We start from the raw sequence: 22,888 nt of genomic DNA, 5'->3' as shown, positions 1-22,888 counted from the left end.
CCTCATACTTACCAACAGCAAGGGGCTTGTTGGGAATGAGAAGGTCAAAGGCAGCCTTGGCTGCAGTGACCATGAGATTGTGGAGTTCAGGATCCTAAGGGGAGGGAGGAGAGCAAAAGCAAGCTCACAACCCTGGGCTTACAGACAGCGAATTTTGACTTATTTTCAAGGAAGGTTGATTCAATGCTGTTAACAACATGATCAGTTTGGTTGGTAAGAGAAAATCTGAAGCTGCAATCGGCTTTTTTATAAAGGGGATTGGCTTGGTAGCACACTAGGAAAAAATCAGCATTACAGAAAAACAGTACTTCACAGGTTATACAAACTGAGATATACCTAAATGACCATTTCTCCAAAAGTAGTTGCCAGCACTGTAGAATGTGTTCATGGAGTGGAAAGTGGGAAGCTATGAGGTAGGTTGCTTTTACTCCTGCATATGAGTTTAGTGAGACTTAGACTGGAATGATGCATGAAAATGTGGATGTTCACAGTATTAAAAATTTTTTGAAGCACTGGAAAGGTTGCAGGAGGGGGTCACAGGAAGGATTCTAGTCCTTCAGAATGAAAGCTCATTCTTTTTTAGATGGTCCTGTTACTTCTCCATCTTTTGGGCTTTTGAAAACATTGTTATAATATGTTAAAGAAAAAAAAAACACCTTGAAAACATTTCTTCCTCATCAAGGTATTTTTAATAACTTTGAAATACAGACATAATTAGCGACTAGAAATTGAATTGAATCTAGACTTTCAAAATGAAGAATGATACTTTTTTTTTTTTTTTTTTTTTTTAAGATGATAGAGTAGATTTGAACAAATGATCCAGGGGACATTTCATCTCTTGATTTCTAAAACCAAGGCTGGACCACTTTCTGGATGCTGTCATCCAATCCATGTTACTGCGCTTAAAGTGTAGGAAAGTGGCTTAAAATTGAGGGGTGACCTAGATGATCGGATGTTACTCTCTGGCCTTCACCTCAGTGATTCCTTGAAGTGCTAGGGGAAGGCAGCTGTAACAGAACTGATGATATGCTTTTAGAACATGTTTAAAGTTATATTCTTTGATGCTTGCAATTTACTTTAACCAGGTTGGTAATTTATCAAAGCACTGGCTTAGATAGGGCTGTCAGAACTTAGAACGTTATATTGCTGTTAAAGCTTGTTGTGTTTTTTAAGGACTGGTGTAAGCATCAAGTGTTGCTTGATGAAACTCTTGCAACACTGTGAATGTGCTTTTTTTGCAAGGTGGATTTAGTAACTGCCAGCCCTGCAAAACATCTCTATGATTTGTTCCATTAAGATTGAATTGTTGCTGTTATTGAACAGATTCTGTGAGTCATGTACTACTCTCCATTGCACTTAAGTTTGAGCACTGAAGGAAATCATGTTTTGTAACAGGTCCCTCCAGCCGCTATCTTGTGATCATCTTAGCATCATCATGCCTATCCCCATTTGTACTGGGGAGAAATGGCCGCAGCAGTGCCGTTCTTATCTTCATCTTTATATTGCTTTGCCTTTGTTCAAGGAAACTAGTGAAATAAGATTTTGAGGCTAGACCTGAGACTTGTTCAAAGTCTTGGAAGCAGTGCATAACCAGAGTAGAATTCAGGTCTCATACTTGGATGTAGCTTAACAGTGTTAAAAGAGTAAGTATGCAGTGTAGCTAAAGCCTGCAAATACTTTTGAGGAGTCATTTTTCCCATGTATTTTTTAAAATGAATGTTGCAATAACAAGTCTGTTACTGAGGACAGAAATGGATAAAGGTAGCTATGTTATCATGAATTTGTTACAGCTATACTTGGATTGTGTAGGTAACATGTTATACCTATTGTGGGGTTCGTGTACTTTCTGGGAAGTACATACGGTATGTTTTGCTGAAATAAACCAACAGTATTTTTATTTGTTGCATGTCTCTCTAGTACTTGTTGGAATAAAACTTTTTAGTAGTTTTGGAAATGGAGGAGGCAACAGGGAGAGAGAGAAGAGGGAAAGCTAGTTGGACATAAGGTCAAGCTGTCAAGATTTCTTCTTCACAAAAGTAATGATTTGACCAAAAGTAGCAGTTTTGCCTAATCATGTTTTTGAAAACAAATAAAAGTGCAAGGGAGAGCTTATTAGCATGATATATTTTGGGTTGCTTTTGACAACCCGAATGTGATACAGTTCTGGAAGGAAGTATTTCTAAAATAATAATGTGCCCCCCACCCCCCATTAGCAATAGCCTATAGTCAAATATTTTGTAGATCCATTGTGACAGATGGATGAACTTTCAGTTATTTGTAATCATTCATGTTTTTTTGTTTGTACATAACTGGTTTAAAACTAGTACAGGAAGACTTTTTTTAAACAGGAGGAGGAAGATATCCCATTTCTATTGCTAGAGACTCAAGTTTCAATTAAATCAACTTGAACAAATAGCATGCTTCAGGTTGTGTTAGAATAGTTCACTGTTCCTACAATACTTTAATTTATATTTGATTGATGGAGAAAATAATATGTTAAAAAGATAATGTTGACAACACAACCTGCCAAGAATATTCCTTTTTACCTTTGTTCTTTCTTTGCTCCTCCTGATTTGTTAACTATAATTTCTAGTACCTTTTTAACCTGTCAAGTTAGTTTCTGACTTACATGTATCATCCTAAGAGAAAATATTCCTACTGACTAATCGTCACTTTGACTACCATGTACATGGAATTTTTAGATGAGATCCAAATGAATGAGTTTAGTGTGTAAGAGAATAAGAAAATATGTATTCATACGTTCAGTAAAATGTACTGCTCTGCTTTGTCTATGGAAGATATTTGTGATAAGGAAAATGGTTTAAAAAAAAATAAAACCCTCAGCTGCAGCCTATATGTTGGGAAAATTTTGAGAACTAAGCTTACAGATAACAAACACTTCTGTTGTAGAAGATAAATCTAAACCCTAAATAGAAAGGTATGGATAAACTAAATTGAATGACAGCATAATAAAAACTTCAGTTAGTCTAGTAAGATCTTCTTTCAACACACAGCTATTTTTTTGGGCAAATTAGTTTTATCAGTATGTATATAAAGAATTTTTCTATCTGGAATTTTTATATATACCTAAAACCAAGAATTTTTTTCAGCTCATCCAGAGGAAGATCTTCTTGCTTTAATCAGATTGTGTAGCTGTTCTCATGTGCCTTTTAGACTTGGTAAATAGCATTCACCAGAGGAAAAGTCCTCTGAAGAATTGTAGGTATAATTTGGAGATCCCCAGGGTTTTAGCTTCGTTACATGCTTCTCTCTGCTCTGACTTTGTGAGATTGTTTGGGTTTTTTTTAATGTAAACTTCTCGAAAGTTTATTTATCTTTGTGGATTGTTGAGCATGCTCAAGGTGCTAAAATGATGTGAAAGCTCAACTATAGTAAGTGTTTCTGCTACTTGTCGCAGTGTCGCCCCTTACAAAAAAATTGAGATTGTCAGCTATCTCAAATTCAGTAGCTCTCTGGATGTTATGCTGTTGCATTTTTATCTGTATCCTATACAATTACATGAATGCAAGTAGCACAGATAGCTCTAATTACAGATCACTGTAATTAACCTAGGAAATAATGCGTTAACTGTAAGTATTAAACTTTAAACATTTTCACTTCTTTTACTAGAAGTAGTCTTTAAAACTCTGAGTACTTCTAGTAAACACTTAATTTCCTATCCTTAGGATCAGTCTAGGATTTTTTTGACTCTGGTGTTACTTTTTTTTCTTCTTTTCTTTCATTGGGCCAGGAATAACAGGTACACTTAAGAAAGACTTGCTCTCAGTTGAAGTGATCTCCAATGTGAAATTATTTTGTATCATGAGAACAGTGTCCAATATAAATTTGTAGTATAACTTTGTGATTTGAGAAATGATTTTTTTTTCCAGATAAAACAGTCATTAATGTATAATTTTTAATGTACTTTCAATTCTGTTCTTCTAGGTAACTTTTGAAATGCACAAAGAGAGTCTTTCTCAAATGTACAGGGAGTACCAAGGGAAAGTAGGTGAAGGGAGTGGAATACAGGCTTCAACTCCAATTAGAACAATCTCTGGAGTTAGCAAAGAAGCTGAAATCAAGAGAAAGCACCAATGTTTGGAGTTAAAAGAAGATGCTACTGCTCCTTCCTGTGTTATTGATGATATTGAGTGCAGTACTGAAAAAAAAGAGACAAATACCTCATCAGATGGTGACCAACAAACTCATTCAGTGTCTAATCATAGGGAGGAGTTAGAGGGGGAAGACAGGGAGACTACACAGGATTTAAAAGTAGTGCCTTGTGCAGAATTTTCTCCAGAACCAGAAACAATAAAGACCAGTGTTTCAGAAATTAGTACTGGAATAGCTGAAGCAATTGAAGATTCTTTGAGCAAAGCTGACGAGCTTGAGGAAGAAACAGTAGCTGTCACTGCTGCTTCTTTAGCAATGCAAACTACTTTGGAACGAGAAACTCCTGAAAGTCCAGAAAGACTGGAAAAATCAACAGTAGACATGGAAGATGAGGATGACTTTGTTGATTTGAAAGAGGAAAGTAGTATGCCTTTACCTTCAGAAGAGTATGCAGAATTGAACAAGGAACGTAGCTCTAATGAAAGCAAAGTGACAAAGCAGGAACAAGCAATAGAGAAGCAACCTGAACCTGTGCTTTTAAAATCTGAAGATACTGAAGGTGTGGATGGGAAAAAACAAGAACTGACTTCCTTACCGGAGACAGTGAGTTCCACAGTTCAAGAAGTAGCAACTCAACCGGATTCGAAAGGGAAGAAGAAGCTGGAGGAAGAAAAGATTCTTTTTAGTGAAAGCAAAACAGCTGAAGAAAATGCAAATGCACATGTGCCAGAGCCTGCTGGAGCCTCTGACAAAAGAATTGCCAAGCTTGATGTTTCTAGTGTTGCATCAGATACAGAGAGACTGGAACTGAAAGCTAACACATGTCTAGAAGCACCTCTGCCCCCTAGATCCATACCTGAGGTAAATTCTACCTATCCTTCATCTGTCTAGCTTAAAAATAAAAGGAAGTTCTTATTTTGTGAGATTTTTGAAAAAGTGTGCCTATACACATTTTGGGGATTTTAATGTGTGTGGATTTTGTGAGTTATCTAAAGAATACTTTCAACTCCTGATTAAAATAGCCATCATTCTTACTAATTTGTGTACTGAGAAGTCTCTAAGGTTTTATTCTTTGTACATGCACTTACGGATGCTGATGGAGACTGAGTATTTGGCTAGATGGACACTTTGTGTTGATACTTCTTAAGTTTGAAGAGTTGAAAGAAACTTGTATATTCTGAGAGGATTTTATTTACAATTTCTTCTGCTTCTTTACTCAACCTTCCTTTTACTCTTTTCAATCTGGTCTCCTATAATCTCAACTCATAATTATTGAGAAGCAAACATTGCTTGTGCAGAAAAACTTAACACTAAGTTTCTTTGATATCCTGATGGAACTTGTGAAAATATTTTTTTACACTAGTTACTCTGCAGGTACGTGATATCTATCTATCTATCTATCTATTTGAAACTATAAAATTTGATATGATTGTTACTCCATCACATCAGCCTACCTTTTTTGTGCAAGTGTGATTTAAAACTGGGTTTCTGTTGCATGCTGCAGTGCTCCACCCCTCTAGTCTCCAGTTTCTAACTCAGCTTTTCATGGTTAAATAGTTATGTATCTGAGTACTTCCCTTCTGCAGAGATACCTGCTAATGGATGCTCTTCATTCTGCACCATTCTTCCTTAAAGGAGGAAAACCACTGTCTACAGCAACATATACTCCCCCTGTGGTAAGGTTGGGTTGCTTCTTGTGTATGCCTGGACTGACAGGTGTGGTAGTGCAGCTGTAGACTAGTTTGTAGGTTTGGTATATCCATTAAATAGCATTTGTGTAATAGTTTTAGCTTTATTTGTAACATGGTACACAGTCTAAACTTGTTGAATATCTAAAATCTCAAGTCTCTTAAATGCATTTCAATGTATACCATGGAAACTAATAACTAGAGTGTGGGGTTTCTTTTGTCTGCAAACTGTGTATTCAGCCCTCAAGGCAGCAAGATTCTTCAGGACAAGAGCTAGCTGCTTCATCAGATGGGCAGAGAAGAGACTCTAGGTCTACTGTGTTCCGTATTCCTGAGTTTAAGTGGTCACTGATGCATCAGCGCTTGCTCACAGACTTACTCTTTTCCATAGAAACAGATATACAGATGTGGAGAAGGTAAATTTCTATGCTTTATGTGGAATGATCTAGACCGGCATTTCAATTATAATTAACTTGAGATTTTGTTGAAACTGCATCAGAGTCACTCTGACTTCAAATTTTGCACATCTGATATTTTACTCATTATTCAATAGCTTTTCTTATTTTGTGACCTATACACAAATAGTCTCAGATTTTTTTTTAAGGCTTTTTACAGACATAAATGTGTTTTGGTTGAGGGCCTGCACGTATATTTTGACTGAAATCCTGGCTACATTTAAGTCAATGGCAGTCTTGCTGTTGATTTTTATTGGACTGTGATTTTCATGTTCCTAATGTATGTAAGGGCCTGCATCTTTTATTAGTATTTGAATATGGAGAAAAAAAAAATCTATCCCAAATAGTATTTATTACGTCTGCATTTACACACACTATGTTGCTGCTTTGATAGGGTTCTGTGAACAGAGATGTTCTATGCCTTTAAAAATTAGCTTGTAACAGGTATCTGGAATGTAATCATCAAGTTGAATTTATTAAAAAAAGGAAACTTTGAAAACCATAGTAATTCTGCATTAAGATTTAATAACTTAAATAAGAGTGGTGTCTATTACTAGCTTGTAGTAGTGAATGTCAAATTTAAATTGAGCTGTACAGCTGTACTGACCTGGTAAAAAGGAATGTAAGGATGAAGAAATAGAGTACTTAAGTGATTAAAACCAACTTAAACTGCGGTGAATTTTTGTCTGACTAATTTTTAGGATGTGATTAAACTAACCTCTCAAGACATAATTGGATGTGGCTAAAATGAATTTTTAGTTTAGGTTCTGTTTTGAAAATCTATTTCCATGTTTAACAGGTTTTAAGTTTTTGTGTTTTGTTGATTTTTAATTTCTCTGAGAAGCCCTTAGTATTTGCTTTATTTTTCCAAAGAGTCAAGATCTAGTTCAGACTTCCAGGAAACTATTGTATTGCCTGATATATTATAGGCTGGTCTATGTTTACTTGCTATAGCAAAAGTCACTGTGTCTTTATCCAAATGATGATTAACACAGATCTTGATGTTTTTAGCTAAGTGTGATCTGGAGAGGTTTAAGAACAGAAAGGAAAGGTAGTTTTAGGTTTAGATTAAGGTACATCAGTTGACCCATGTGTTACTTGCTGCCCCATTGCTAACTCTCTTGTTTCAGTTTTATGAAAGCATAAAGATGCTAAAATACCACAAAAATAAAGCTGTATTCTGAATGGTTTTTTTGGACAGCCATTCTACAAAAACTGTGATGGACTTTGTGAATAGCAGTGACAATGTCATATTTGTGCACAACACAATTCATCTCATCTCTCAAGTGATGGACAACATGATCATGGCTTGTGGTGGTATATTGCCATTGCTTTCTGCTGCTACATCTGCTACGGTAAGAAATTTCATTTTTATTTGAAAATTTGTCTCTTGTGGGAGGATGCCTTTCTTTATGCAGTGTATTAACTATCATATCTGTCCTTTTGGGAAACAAGAATGCCTGTGGGATATTTCCACAAGCCTCTCTTTTCTCCCTTTGCTACCTCTGTGCTTTCCCTAAGGGTGCCTGCGCTCTTTGCCTGAAGACATAAAAAGAAGTTGCTTGGCTTCATTGTCCCACAGTGGTCTGGAATGGGATTAAATCCCAATACTAATAATTGTAACTAGAATGTGACTAATTACCACTTTTGCATATGACTGAAAATGGGCTTCCAGGGCACTTCTTTTTCATTGAATTTGTAGGAATATCACCTTTGTGAAGAAGTAAATGTTGCCTTCAATTTTTCTCTGTGTAGCATGAATTGGAGAATATTGAGCCAACTCAAGGACTTTCAGTAGAAGCATCTTTAACGTTCCTCCAGAGATTAATCAGCCTTGTGGATGTGCTAATTTTTGCAAGCTCTCTTGGTTTCACTGAAATTGAGTCTGAGAAAAATATGTCATCTGGAGGAATTCTGCGACAATGTCTTCGTCTGGGTAAGCAAATAAAAACACTTAATGAGCATAGGAGCTTGCTGTTACTAAATAGTTAGCAATTGTTACCTTTCCCCCCGCCCCTCTCCTTTTTTTGTTAAATCAAGATTAAATTTAGTCAAAGAAGCATTGGGATCTTTTACTGTTTTACTATTACTGTATTCTTCAATGCATATATATGGGGTTCTTTTCCTCTTTAAAAAGTTTAAATAAAATAAATTAAGTTTGGTAGCCTGACTGTTGTGGATGCAAATTTTCATTTTATCCATGAAGATATTTCTTTTGACAAAGTTCCCCAAACAGTCAAGACTGAGAATGTGGCAGCTTTAAGAAAAAGAAATCTTCTACTCTGTACAACAACATGAACCTTTACAATATGTAGAAGAGAGGTTTAAATCTTGAGGTCAGTAGATGAAAGCATGAAGAAAACTAGAGATGTAAATTTCTGAAGAGTAGGGTTCAAATTGGGCAGTAGTTGTACCCAATATTATAGTATGTATCAAATTGGGTTGAAAGTGGTCACTACCTAAAAAAGTAATGACTCTTCTGGAAATGAGAATGTACAAGATCATAACTGGGTTCAGTTAATACAGGAGGAGAGTATTCATGCTAATTGCATGCTGTAAGACTTTTTGTAATGAAAAGTTTAATTTGCATGAGTGCCAGAGCAGCTCAGAGCCTCAACAGTAACTAGCCTTCCTCTCCCCTTCTAGGCAATTAAAACTTTGTGCAGGTAGAACAAGATTTATGGGATGCAAACAGGTATAGAGGTGGGGTAGTTCTTTTTTCCTTTGAAAATAATATTAGAAGATGAAACAGGTATAATTGTGAAGCTAAGAAAATAAATCGTGTAACTTCAGAACATTAGTCCAAGAGTATCAGAGCATTGTGAAGCAAACATTGCCATTTGTTTCACTAGTGTATCACTTGTCTTTCTTCCTTGCTAGTCTGTGAAATTAGCTGTCTTCACTTTCCCCGTGCCATGGTTGTATGTATGGTAAATTTTCAATGAAGGATGCTAACTTACTCACTTTGAAGTATCCATTAGATATAGCATACATGTTCTAATAGTTTAGTATTAATTATTAATTATAAATTATTAAAGAATTTTGAACATTGGTTTGGTGACTATTTAAAATTTATGGAAGCAAAATATCATTTTAGTGATGTGCTTCAACTTTTTAGTTGAAGTGATAAACAGAAATGTATTACACATCTCTGTAAGGGATATAGACAATACTATTTCCCAGAGTCATTCTTCACGTTTCTTCTCCTTTCAAGTATGTGCGGTAGCAGTAAGAAATTGCTTGGAGTGTCAGCAGCATGCACAGATGAAGCCTATTGGAGACATTGTGAAGAACCAAAAAACAGTGCAGGGCTTTACAGGAACAGGAAAGTCTGCAGCAAAGGTAAGTATAAGACCATATTCAGGAACACAAGAGCCAGTAATTATTACTCTGTATGGTGGGATAAGTTTTTAAATTTATACCTGCACCACTGATACTTTAATAGAGCTGAAGGGTGTGAACACTGGAAATCCTGAAGTAGTTTTTCCAAGATGTGAATTTAACACTTAGATATTTAACCTCCCACAGTGAAATTAATCCGTCACGAGAATTTGCCAGATTTTTTTTTTATTCCTTTAAATATGAAATGCATATCTGATCTTTGTGCTCTAGTTATGACAATATGATGTACAGTGGGTGGTTGTACGCACTTAATGATTCTTGGTAGAATGCTTTTAAAAACAGAATTTGAAACAATTGGTTTGGTTGTTTTGGTTTTTTTGTTTTTCTTTAAATAGAGTCCAGTGGACATTGTGACTGGTGGCATTTCTCCAATACGAGACCATGACAGACTTCTGCAGGATATGGATATTAATCGACTTCGAGCAGTAGTGTTCAGAGATATAGTAAGTTACAGATGCTGTTGTTTTCTTTATAGCTGGATTTCTGCATATATCTGTTTGCTGAACACTTGCTATGTGTTACACAGTTTGGCTAAATTGAATTTACAAAAAATGAACACTGCTTGCAGCAATTAGGAACTTGTAATACTCCACAGCTGTTGTAATGTTTTGGATTGGAAAGAGGGAGAGGTTAAAATTGCTGCCTGCCAATCAGGCTCTTCAGTGTGTTCCTAAGAGCTGATTCTTTGGAATTCTGCCTATTGTATATGAAATATGTTGTGTTTAGTGCAAATACATACTTTCACATGGTGTACATGGACAAACTGTTCATGTATAGTATGTATCATAAAGATGTTTATGTATACTTTTTGAAAAATGAGTATCTTTCTAGCTAATTAAAAATTAGAGGTCATCTCTAATTCCTTTACTTCCCCTCAGAGGAACCAATTTGTGTGCATGTGCTGTAAATATGCATATGTTTTTGAGTCTTGAATTGACTAAAAATATCTTTTCCCTATGTCAGCAACTTTATAGCTGATATTGAGGAAATTGAGATTGATTGCTTAAAAAAAAACATCTCTGTAAGCAAATACAGTAGCTATGATGCCTGTGAGTCATTGGTGGCCACAAGCTTGGACACCAGAACTTATTTTACAACACTTGGACTATTTAGCAAGTATAGTGATTTACATAGTGACTTTTGTTCTATCCAGAATAGTGAAGGATCTTTGGTTTTTATCTTTACAGCAACTATTGATTGAAACAAGCTTCTTTCAACCCCTATTTCAGTGTCAGTGTGCAAAAGAGTAATAGGAAGTGAATCTTCCATACTGGTGGCAACTGAAATAATCTTAATGATGCAATCTTCAAAATCAAACAAATTTTGTGTAGTCATTTTTTCTTTTAAAAAAACCAACATACACACACAACCTCTGCTTTTTTTGCGTATCTGATCCACCAGGTTTTCTGTTTCATGAATAAATACGAAATGATGCAATAACTCTGCTTTTTGGCTACTGTGTTGAGCTGTGGAAAAAAAATTAGACTTTAAAAGATCTGTTTTGGAACGGTTTTTATCTCAGCTGCTTATACTTGCATCTAAATATTTTATGTTCAATTTGCATGCAGTTTCTTACATTTTGTTCAGCACACAGAATTGTGATTGGCACAATTTGAGCCAGTACAGGAGTAACTCAGATGGATTCCACTTAACCATCACCAGTAGTACTTTCAGTAGTATATGAACTTTATTTCAAGGAGTTCTACAAAGATAGCAGAAAAATTAAGGGGTGGTGCTAATTCACTGGATCACTGCTAATTCACTTTATTAAGTACAGTTGGAAACTGTTTTGCAAAAATTTGTCTAGCAAGAAAATTCTTTATAATCCTTACCATTGTAGGGGACTTTCATCAATCTCATACTGCTTGCCTGATGCTAACCTGTTATTAGCTTACTGTTTCTGTCTTTTTCTATGAAAGTTAAGGATTTGGGTCAAATCAAGGGGATTATAGGTTGTTTTTTCAGTGTAACAGATAGGATCCATTGATGCTATCTAGTTCTTAATGGAGACCTTCTCTTAAACTTCTCCCGGTATAGCTTGACAAAGAACTGTTCATGGAATGTGGGGCTTCAATAGGCACTACAGGCATGATAAAATGAGCTTTATAATTTTAACTTACCTTCTTGAACTGCTTAGAGGGAAAATTTGAATGCTGCCTGAGCCCTTATGTAAATGAGGGGAAAAAAACCCCAAACACACTTGCTCTTACTGATTGATCAGTGGAGGATCCAAATATTCAGTTCTCCTGTGATCCCAAAGTATACAAAGCTTTTCTTCCTTCAACAGCCAAAAGGGATAGGCTTAGGCTAAATCATAACATCTAGTCAGATCTGGAATGTGGCTCTTTCCTCTGTTTCACTAGGGGTGACTGAGTACTCTGGGGAGGTACCTGGCATAATTCATATTAAGTTTTGTTTTTAAGATTTTCTTAAAATCTCTTCATAAAGTTACAGCTGTAATGCAAATGCATATTTGCCAATTCTTGTTTAAATTGTACATAGTACAGTACATCCATCTGAACAGTCTGATAATGAAATAAAACCTTAACATTGGTTCTGGGATTTCTTCCAGTTCCATCATTAATATATAATAGTTTAGAAATGCTTTTATGGTTTTGTTGAGTACGCTTGCCTGATTGTACTTCACAGCAAATGCTGTTAATATCTTGGTGCATTTGAGGAAACGTAATAGAGGAAACACCTGTAAATAAATAAAGGGGATCTAGTCCCTGCACTAATTCGAAGCATGTAGTCAAAACACACAATCTTTGGTCAGAATTGTCATATTTATAAATGAAAAATGAAAGGATTAGTGCCATCTGAATACAGTTGCTGTATTCCCTAGCTTTATAGGTGAGACAAACTCTGACTAGAGAATATTGTTCTTCCATTGTTGACATATCAGCTTACTCTTGGTCTGTTTATGGTAGCGCTGGGCATACTTTATAGAAAGATAAACATGCTGCTGAAATTGTAATGGAAAAATCTGTGTATGTGTCCTTTTTTTTTACAGGAGGATAGTAAACAGGCTCAGTTTTTGGCTTTGGCTGTTGTATATTTTATATCTGTGCTCATGGTTTCAAAATACAGAGATATACTGGAACCCCAGAATGAAAGACGACCACCAAGCCACAGTCAGTCATTCAAGGAATCAGAGAATGAAAATAATGAAACTCCTGCTACAGGTGAACTGTTAATCATTTGGCCAAATGAAATAATGTGGCTTATGCATCTCAAAATTCTGTAGAAGTCCATGTGAAATTGTATAGAAATATGCACACTGTAACCACATAAATAAACAATATAGTATTCAATTTGCCTCAGTATTTTTGTGAATCTTTTTCTGATCCGAGAAGAACCTAATCTTTAGGTTGATTTTGCTGTGTAGAGGTGGTTAGTCTCGCTGAAGTAGCTAAGTATTCACAAATGCTTGTTGCGGAAACATTACTATTTTGCATAAGGTTAAGTATGCATAAGCATAGACTGGCAGCTTTTTGTTTCCACTATAAGATTTCTTTCTCCTATTCTTCTTTAGGGCAATCGATTAATTTTCATTCTTTGACTGTTGAGCCAATACCTTCTATTTCCTTGTCTCAATTTTCGGATGTTATAACTTTTCAGGCTTCTCAGAAATTAGAAGGAAATTTTTCTGTTCTAAGTTTCCTATTAAATACTTACAGATAATATCAACTCTCTAAATAGGCACGAGGAAATACTTATAGCTGTGTTATTTCACTTGTCACCTATTGGTGTTACTTCTTTAGGAGCAACGTGGTGAATGCAATTCTGTTAATAATCAACTTAAAATGTGTTTCCTGTTTTTGGTATGAACAGATCTGGAAAACCCATCTGCTGCTCTTGGTCCTTCAGCCTCCACTGAAGATTCAGAAAGTACAGTATCTGTACAAAGAAGGGATTCTGGTCTCGGGGAGGAACCAGCTTCAGGGCAAACAAACAGTTCTGGTAGTGTTACTGAAGCAGGACCTCTGAATGTCAGTGCAGGTCCAGATGCAATCAGTGAAGTACTATGCACACTCTCACTAGAAGTAAATAAGTCTCAGGAGGGCAGAAGTGAGACAGGAACAGAGGATAGTAAGCCTGCAGCTTCTGTGCCACCTGCAAAAAATGTCAACGTAAAGGACATCCTGAGAAGCTTGGTAAGCACACCAGCTGATGGGACTGCAGTGGATACTGCTCTTCTGCCACCAACCTTCCTTGGAGTTCTTGGCGATGGAGCTGCTGAGCAGCCTGTACAGTTCCATTCCTTTGACAGGTAATGTAACTTCCAAAATATTTGGGCTGTTTAATTTTCCTTAAGATATCTGTGAGAAACAGAAAAAATTTACACTTCAGATCGCCAGATCTGATGTACAGTGTCATCTAGTACTTAATATAATCAAGATGCTTTGATTAACAAGTAGAATCTTTGACTACAAAGTCTGCTGACATCACATAGGTTTGTCATGAAGGTATGCTCTGCAACTCATGGGATGCAATGTTATGCTACAAAGGACTGTGGAAATGAAAAATGACTTGTGATTGGGTTACACTTGAAGGTCTTGAAGCCAGCACTTCTTTATAAGAGTTAAGTTTCCTGTTTCCATACATGTTACAGCTCAGAAGCAATATGGTAAGAGGGCCAATAAATTGCCTAGAAATGACTGCAAGACTGAAAGAAAAGATTACGGGTGTAAGCTGTTTGTCTTTCCTGTTCACCTCTTCCTAAGTGCAGAACTTGCAGATGAGTGATGCCGTACTATGCATATTTAGCTAGTTTTAAAGGACTCAGGAAATAAAATGGACATTAAATAACTTAAAGTAACAATGTGTAGATCAGCTTGTGTACTGATCACAAAGCTGTTTCTAGTTACTGTTACACCTGCAAAAGAATACTGGTTTAATAATAGTTACAAATGGTTTGAAAACAATGCAGTAATCATCTAGGTGTCCTTCTACCTACAGAATACTCCCATATTCATTTATGAAAATGCATGTGTTCTGCCTTCTGGTGCTAAAGGCCTGCTTTAAATCTTTCAGGCTTCATTCAGTAGGTATATCCCTAAGCTGTTGATTTGCTTTGTTGTTGTATTAGCTTTTTAAATTTTGTTTCATTTTAATAAATATCTGCCTTTCTTAATACTCAAATGCCGTGGTGGATTTAAAATGGAGCATTCCTGCTTTGTTTCTCTTTCTTTTCCTTTTAGATTGAAGTCCCTCTTTCCTGATTATAATTTTGGTGTCCCCTACATCTCAGTCTCATTAGCTCCTTACCTCTCCAGGATTCCCAAAACCAACAACGAAATCAAAGAAGGAAAGAATCCCATAGCATTTGAATTCCTGCCTCTAAAAAAGCCTTAGTCATACCCAGAAATCCTGCGATCTATCTGGTGCAAGGGGATCCCTTGTTACCATACCAGTATCTGGTCATCTGCTTCTACCTGAACTTCCTCTGGCTCTGACGTCTTTGCTGTCTATGGCTGCCTTGCTCAAACTAGCAAACTTAGATGACTCAAGAAAGGAGCGCAGCTCTGCCAGGGGTATGGATGCAGCTGTCACACAGCATGCCTTCTCAACTCAGCTTGCCATATCACTAGTGGGGGAAGAGGTGGTGGTGGTTGCCTGGCTAGATTAGACACAGATGGTGTATGCTAGCATTTGGCCCCCCTGCTCTTGTCTCAAATTAAATACAGTGTTCTGCTTGCGATGCTAAACAGGAGGACTTGTTTTTGGGAGCAGTAGGAGGATGGAGGCAGAGGGGGGAAATTAATAGAAGAGGGACACTGAATTAGAACTTGTCACGCCTCTCCCTGCTTCTGCCCAAGTGCTTTTAGCACTTCCTTATTGCTCTGCAAGTGGGCAGTCGATGTGAAATAGCATAATGTTTTAGTCTGTGACTAATGTTTTTCCTCAGGAAATTCTTATTGTTCGTTGCTGAGTGGTAGAGATTTGAACCACAAAATAACGTTTGTCTGGAGAACCGGTACAGAAGTGCATGTGGCATTTAGGAATTATTTTTTAGCCATTGCTAAAACTGAAGGTTTGTGCTGCCTGTGCAAATCTGATTTGAATTGGTGTAAAGCGGGTTAACTAGACAGGAAGTAATTGGGCACCTGCAGTCCTGATATCTGACATAGGTAGATTATACCTACAAAACCTTATCAGAGGAAACAGTGAGATTTAATTTGATAACATGTACACTAATGAAACACCGGGCATTGGCAGCAGCCCTTCAGTCATTTGCAGTTCTGTGTTTTTTTCTCTGTATAGTTGCAGTGTGTCTTGTAAAGCAAGTCACTGAAAAGTTGAACTACTTGCTATTTTGCCCTTTTACTTTTCCAGTGCCCTAACTGTCCCAGCTGGACTCCGTTATCCTTTTCCCAACTCTGAATTGCCAGCCATTTGTAACCACAACTCTTAACTGTGAGACATAATTATGGTATCAGATACTAAAAGGAAGCTAGTCTGATGAAGGAATATACACAGAGGAGTGAAAGGGCAGCATGTACTGCAGCAGTAGACCGCACCATGCTTGTGAATGGAAGAGCAGAGGGCAAGGGGTTTTGTAGGGGTTTATGTAGCTATCTGCACTGCTTCACAGTAATAACTTGCGGGTATTAGTTTCCTGTGACTTTTCATGTTTAGTGGGTGGGGCTAAATATGTCAGGAAAAGGTCATGAGCTAGTACAAAATATTTTGTCTTTCAGCCGTTGCATGTGACCTCGGTATGTCAGCAGCTCTGTGTTTCTAGGTGGCTTAATTTTGCATTTCCTTGCTTTTGTGGGTATGTCAGGTAGACAGTGTACTTAACGGTGGAGAAGTCTTACCTCTAGTCAATTATCATCAGGTAGTGCCATGCACAATCTTGCATCTATGGTAAATATGTTGATCTATGATAAAGCATGTTGCTAACTAGCTAATAAATCAGAATAAATGTATATATGAACATTTATAGTTCAAATTTATATCTTATATTAATTTATATTTAAAATTACATAGACAAGAAAGTTTCATGACCACTTGAAGGTGACTGTATCTTTATATAGTACAACTCTGCTTAAAATACAAGTTTATGCTCTGAAATGACACGTAGTGACAACAGTGGGAAGGAATTGTACCAGCAAAAGAAAAACCTGTATACAAGAAACTGTAATAGAATTGGAAATAGTAGCTCTTACGTCTGGGGTAGACAAAAATACTAAGGTATATTGGGAAAGTTTGGAAAAACAGGCTTTGGGATGCTCTGTTATTTTCTGTGTCTGTTTTGCATTTAATATATTGTTTGAAGGGCAAACACAAGTTCCGTGAGTTAACTTTTTTTTTTTCTTTTTAAAAGACACTTTGTTGAAAGTTGTTCCCATGTAGCAGTTTACCAGTGGGGTATCTCTGGGAATTTCAAAGCATCTCTCTGATCCTGCATTTATCTCAGGAATGCTGTGTCAGAAATCAAAACTCTCCTCATATCTTAAGGATTATCAACTTCCCAGCCATAGCTGGAGAGTATACAGTAACAGCTATGTGAGTGAAACCTTACTGAAAGGCTGCCAGGTTGCAAGCCTTTGCAAACAGCTAGGTGTGTGTGTTCATTCCCATGCCAAAAATCTTCCCCTTATCTTATGTGAAGATACAATCTTGTGATTAGTGGGTGCCAGGGGTTTATCATGATAAAGTTCAGGACTTGCATTGGCTTTTTCCCAAGATCTGTAGGGACATGAATTAATGTTCCAATTTCAGTGTGTCCTAAACCAGCAGTTTTCTTATTTAGTAGTAATCTTGTAGAAAAAGAGGGTGGGCTAATGCAAGCAAATTTAAATAAAACAGAAATAAAAATAACCAAAGCTTAGGATAAAAAAAGAGATGACATTTTTCTTCAGTTAGTCTAATAAAAGCCATAACCTATCACTTGCCATTTTTACTGTGCAATTTTAAATAAAACGTTGGTCTCTCCTGGCTTCTTTGTGGAAACAATGATCATGTCATAGGAAGCTGATGCTGGGGGTTCAGAGGAATATAGGCTCTTAAATCATGGTCATGTACCATAGAGCTTAGATATGCAGCTATGCTGTAACTTACAGAACAGATGTGTTAATAAGCTTGTTTATCTTTTTGGAACATCATCTATAAGCTGCTTAGTTTGGCTCAGGCTGTTTACGCATTTGTCAGTGGCGTGCATATGCCTTTGTAATGGTTGGTTGTGGTATTTTGGTTAAATTTAGTCAAAGTCCTTTTTTTGTATTTTAGACTTCATTAATTTGGCCCTCAGATGTAAAAAGAATAAACTTGTTGACAAGATTAAGTCTACCAGGTACAGGTAAAGACAGAATATGAGAATGGTCGATCTGTAGATCAAGGCACATATGCTGTGATGAGAAGCTCAGCTCTTTTGGCACACCAACAATTTGTATTATGCAGGGGCTGAAGAGGCAAACCATTTGAAGTCTTCTCCCTGCCAAACTGATTTTAAAGTTCTCTTACAAAATTGATTGTATTCTTTCTATCATCTCTTCCCCCCCTGCCCTGATCTCTCATGGCTTTGAGAGTCTTTCATTCTTCTTTTCTCCTTGGGTATTTCAGGGGGGACATAAGAGAATGGGTATTATCTACAGACAGCAGAGCCCATAGAATGACTCTGACATGGCAGGCTGCTTTCCTGGCTCTCAAAGTAGAGGTAAAAATAAGTCTCTGATCCTCTTTATTGGTCTTTTGCTTATTGCATAGGAGCCCTGCAGTGGGCATCGTTCTGGTACCCTGGAACAAGACTAACTTCTTTTGGTTTTGAATTAAAACCATTATCCCATAGGGAAACAGACAAACTGTCACCTGTGTTGCCGTTCAATGCTAAAAAATGGAATGCTAAGAATTAAATCTGCATAAATTCCTGTATGTCAAGAGAAATTAGAGCTCATGTAAGTATTTTTAAATTATAGTGAAGTAATCAGTATGGCCTGGCCCATGCTGTATTAGGAATATTTGACTCGCACCCAAGGAAAATTTGTAACTTGAAATATATTTAAAATTAATTGCAGACTTGCCAACTTAAAAAAAAAAATATTAGGAAAATGTACTCAAAATGAGGAGATATTTATAGATATTTTATATCTTTGTATTGAAACAGAGGAATCAGTGATCTGAAGCCAAGAAAGCTTTCAGTAAGTAAATCCTTATAGAATTTGGCAGAATAGATCATTATTATGTAAGCCTTTGTCTGTGATGGAAGTCAGTGTTCAGCTCAGTGGTGTGTGCTCATTCAGCAGTGAATAATTGTCTGCAACACGAAGGCTTCTTACACTTCAGCATAATTGGGACTAATAACACACTGACCTTCTGGCTAAGAGGTATTTATGGTGGCTAGTTCTCACTATGCCTGACCTATGTTTATCAGTTCATGTGCTGTAAATTCCTACTTTAAACCTTAAATATTTGATTTTAAAGTAAAAAAAGGCAAACATCTAGGCAAACATCTACAGTCATGTAAATGAGGCAACTAAACTATGATTTTTACCATAGTGCTTGAGGTCTGCTTGAAATACACCTTAAGAACAATTTTTGTGCAATTTTTCTAGTTTATTTTATTTCTTCTGTATCTGAATATGGTGATAAAGGATGTTATATACAAAGGTAACCCCAAAGCATAGAGTTAATTGAAATGGTGTGATAATGTGAATGTTAAGGAGTAAAATGTATTGACAGTTTCCTTCCATATGACACGTTTCTACCCATGTGTGAGGTTGCTTAATGTATGTTGTTATTCTGATGAAATTAATGCATGTTTACAGATGTTTTTAAAAATATGTTATTTTTTAGATCTGAGGAAATATACTATAAGGCCACTTACTGATGAATATTTTATTCACATTTGTAGATATATTTAACTTTTTAAGAAATGCTTATCAGTTTAGCTACTAAAAAGGACTTGTGTACTTTTTAAAAGCAAGTGCCCTATTACTTGAGGGAAGTTGGAAACGCATTAATTTTTAAGACACTTCTCTGACAAATTTACCTGATTTAATAATGTGCTAAATACGCCATGTTTTCCACATAGTTCATTTATTACAATATTTAATCTTGATTTTCAACTGTCTCATGTATTCTTTCTGCCAGTTGTATTCATTTTACTTCTATTAACATTTGAATAATCTTTTGAAAGAAGAACACAAATGAACATTGATGGTTAATGGCAAATATTTCTGCTTGAACGCAGTTGCATTTCCACCTAAATATTCAGAGAAAATACCATATTACTACACAAATAAGGGAAAATGTAGGAATTTCAGAATGTAAATAAAGAAACATGACCAATGTTTGTGCTTCAAATATCTTAATTTGCTTTCCAGTATGTGGTAAATATGAATCTGTATGTGACTGCCAAGCCGTACTTTCATACCTTGAAGAAGGCCTGGAAATGGAAGCTCTTAAAACAAATCTTGTAACTGTAACATTGGTCAGTTGCACTGTTGAAAGGGAAGACATACATAGTAGTAAACATTACATTACAAATAATGCAGCAATGCATAGCTATAAAGCAATTATGTTAAGATACTTCGATGTTTTGGTTTGTTGTTCTTGAGCTATTTTAACGATTTTTTTGAATCAGAAGGTCATGGCAACTGACCAGAGGACAGAGGCAAAGTACATTCTGGGTTTGGTGTTTCATTACATTGCATTTCTGGACAATATCCAGCGCTTCTTTTGTGTGTGTGCTTCAGATTGACACAGCTGTCAGGAGAAGGGACCTTTTTTCCTCACCAGCAATACTGTTTCTTTTTTTTATTTTGGCTGGAAAAGTTGCAATAATTTCAGTTGACTGTTGAAGATCACTATCTAAAATAAATTCTGTTCTGAACTAGTCTGAGGCTAGAATAGCGAGTTGTTCAAAGCCAAAGTTTTCTTCCAAGGTTCAGATTTTTTAATGTGAAGCAGCAATTTCTCCAGCCCCTGTACTGTTGCCTTTTTTCTTGCTGAATACTTATGGAGCACAGCAAAAGTCTTTGACTGTGGTGCATCATGAACACTCTGAATCCTTAAGCAAGCTTGTAACAGAGGGGACCAAGATCTAACATGACCTTTAAATATAGGAATTATCGTATAATTACTGAAGTTGGTTTTTTTTGTTGTGGTTTTTTTTTTGTTTTAGCTAAAAGCTAAAACTTTTTTTTTCAGTGGGATATTTTAAACAACCTAAGTTTCTCAGAAAACTTTGTGAGTGTCAGTGTCTCTTGCTTAAAGCATGTGGTGACTGTGTCTGGAATACACATGGGCACACCCATGTGTACTGTTTATAAGGCAGCATACGTTCTTCTATAGTTTGACGTCTGAAACCTGTACTTATTAATTTTTATTGCTTGAATCAAAGCAAAAGGAATGATGTTGAGTAATTAAAAAAAAAAAAGAAGCCTGCTAACGGCTGTACTTTGCAGCTGTGTATTAGTGCCACACTCCTGGTGCTAGTAATCAGATTATTTTCCTTGAAGTGAATGCCATTGCTAGATACTGAAAATTATAATGGAAGTGTTAGAATATAATTCCTTTTTTATATACTGCATGGAAAGCAAGTTACTGAAGATGAGAGAAGCAGCTGTACTTGTATTTCCAAACTTGGAGGTATACAAAAGATCTTAAAAGGCAGAAGAGACCACTGTGGTCATTTACTGCTGTCTGTTGCAGCCCAGAAAAAAAATAAAATATTCTAATTCTTTTGCTTGAATGCACCTCTCCTTGGGTAGCTATGGAGAGTCTGGCAACTTGCTGAAACTACTCCCTCAGTGCAGCTACACTTAAGCACACTGAAGGTCAGTAGAAGTTTACAGGAAGGAGTGATAATATATAGTGTTGTGTCAGAAACAGCACAGAAAATGGAAGACTGTTGTAGCTGGGATTTCTTTTGTCTCCACTCATTGTCAGCTGCAGATGAGCAGTGTTAAGGTAATAGCTCCATCTGCACACAGCCTTCCTTCCTTGCTCCCATGAAGTTCCAGAACTCTTACTTGCCCTGTGAGGAGCTTCTTGTAGTAGTGCTAAAATTGTTCTAAAATTCCTTCTTGATCCTTCCAGCGTGTTCATTTCTCCATTTTCATCTGAAAGAGTGCAGTTCTAATATTTAAAATTAGTCAAAGTTCAACCATTTATGTATAATTTTTTTTAAGGTGTGGGTCTGGCTTGCCCTTTAAAATACCACCTGTTCCATAGTTCCTGGGGCTCTTAAGTAGAATCAGACACTAGGATCAGTAGCATTCAGAGGACACAGCCATTCTGATTTGATGTTTTGAGACAATTCTGATTGACTTTAAGCCCTGGAAGCAGAAAAGTTCTCTAGAAGATTTGGTTTTATCCTCAAGGTATTTTGGTGTTTTCCAATTTAAAATTACTTACATGAATAATATGTTTTGAACAGATAGTACCTATATGTGCACAATTGCCATCTACATGTGCACCGAAATCTGTCACTAAATATTCTCCCGTATCACCTTGCATCCGAAATAATTGTGTGTATGTTAGTTAGCAGCAAATGGATAATTGTTTCTGTGACTTAGTGGGTGTGCAAAGAAATATTTCCAGCTCGTGCACTGAGATCTTGTAGAATCCACATGAATAGACATGTATTTGTAATATGTCTGTATGATTTGGGTTTAGTATTATTGATCAGTATTTCTTGAATTGGATAGCTATCCAGTAAAAGAACTTAAAATCTGTAAAGGAACACACCTGGACTTCAGTGCTGGGACATGAATGTTGGAGAAATGTCCAGAAGTTTACTACGTGTGTGTGCATCTTGTACTCAGTAAACTTGTATTAATTATCCAGTCCCTTCCAGGTATTTGAATGTGTGTTATAGAACAGTAGTAACAGTTTCCATACAGTGAATGTCACATTATATTGAGCGAGAGATCCCCTTCTTATACCTGGGTGATGCAAAATTAGTTGGCAATGTGGCTAAAATGTAGAAGACAGTCTAAATATATGAATGTTTTTTTTTAGTGCATTGTTCATGTTTCAGGGAAACTGACATGAACATATGAGCAAAATTCATGGTTTAGACACAATCTTGACTTGGGGCTCAGGTGTTGTTGCTTCTATTTTTTTAGTGTATAGTTAACATTAGCAGTCACCCTTATAATGATATGACATGTACTGCTTCCAAGTATGGTGCCTGCCTACTCCTGCCATTAAGGAGAGTTGATTTAATCAGTAACGTGTTCTAGCTTCTGTGACATCCTTTGGACTGAAGAAGGGAGT

General features: G+C 36.4%; 1 protein-coding gene across 4 annotated transcripts in view; it reads left to right on the top strand.

Moving 5' to 3' along the window:
* LRBA (LPS responsive beige-like anchor protein) overlaps positions 1–22,888 on the top strand; it is a 434,838-nt gene that overhangs the window by 85,936 nt on the left and 326,014 nt on the right. For 3 of the 4 annotated variants that reach the window (XM_049815173.1, XM_049815174.1, XM_049815172.1), the window contains exons 23-31: positions 3,946–4,974; positions 5,700–5,789; positions 6,042–6,217; positions 7,458–7,611; positions 8,012–8,192; positions 9,471–9,598; positions 9,994–10,101; positions 12,672–12,843; positions 13,493–13,931. In XM_049815173.1, the coding sequence (XP_049671130.1) occupies positions 3,946–4,974; positions 5,700–5,789; positions 6,042–6,217; positions 7,458–7,611; positions 8,012–8,192; positions 9,471–9,598; positions 9,994–10,101; positions 12,672–12,843; positions 13,493–13,931 (2,477 nt within the window). The remainder of the gene's footprint in view (positions 1–3,945; positions 4,975–5,699; positions 5,790–6,041; positions 6,218–7,457; positions 7,612–8,011; positions 8,193–9,470; positions 9,599–9,993; positions 10,102–12,671; positions 12,844–13,492; positions 13,932–22,888) is intronic. The other variant, XM_049815176.1, reaches the window with a different exon arrangement.

The sequence above is a fragment of the Accipiter gentilis genome, chromosome 12 (assembly GCF_929443795.1).
Source record: "Accipiter gentilis chromosome 12, bAccGen1.1, whole genome shotgun sequence".
Lineage (NCBI taxonomy): Eukaryota > Metazoa > Chordata > Aves > Accipitriformes > Accipitridae > Astur > Astur gentilis.
The sequence above is the reverse complement of the archived record's forward strand: the minus strand, read 5'-3'. Positions and strand labels throughout refer to the sequence as shown.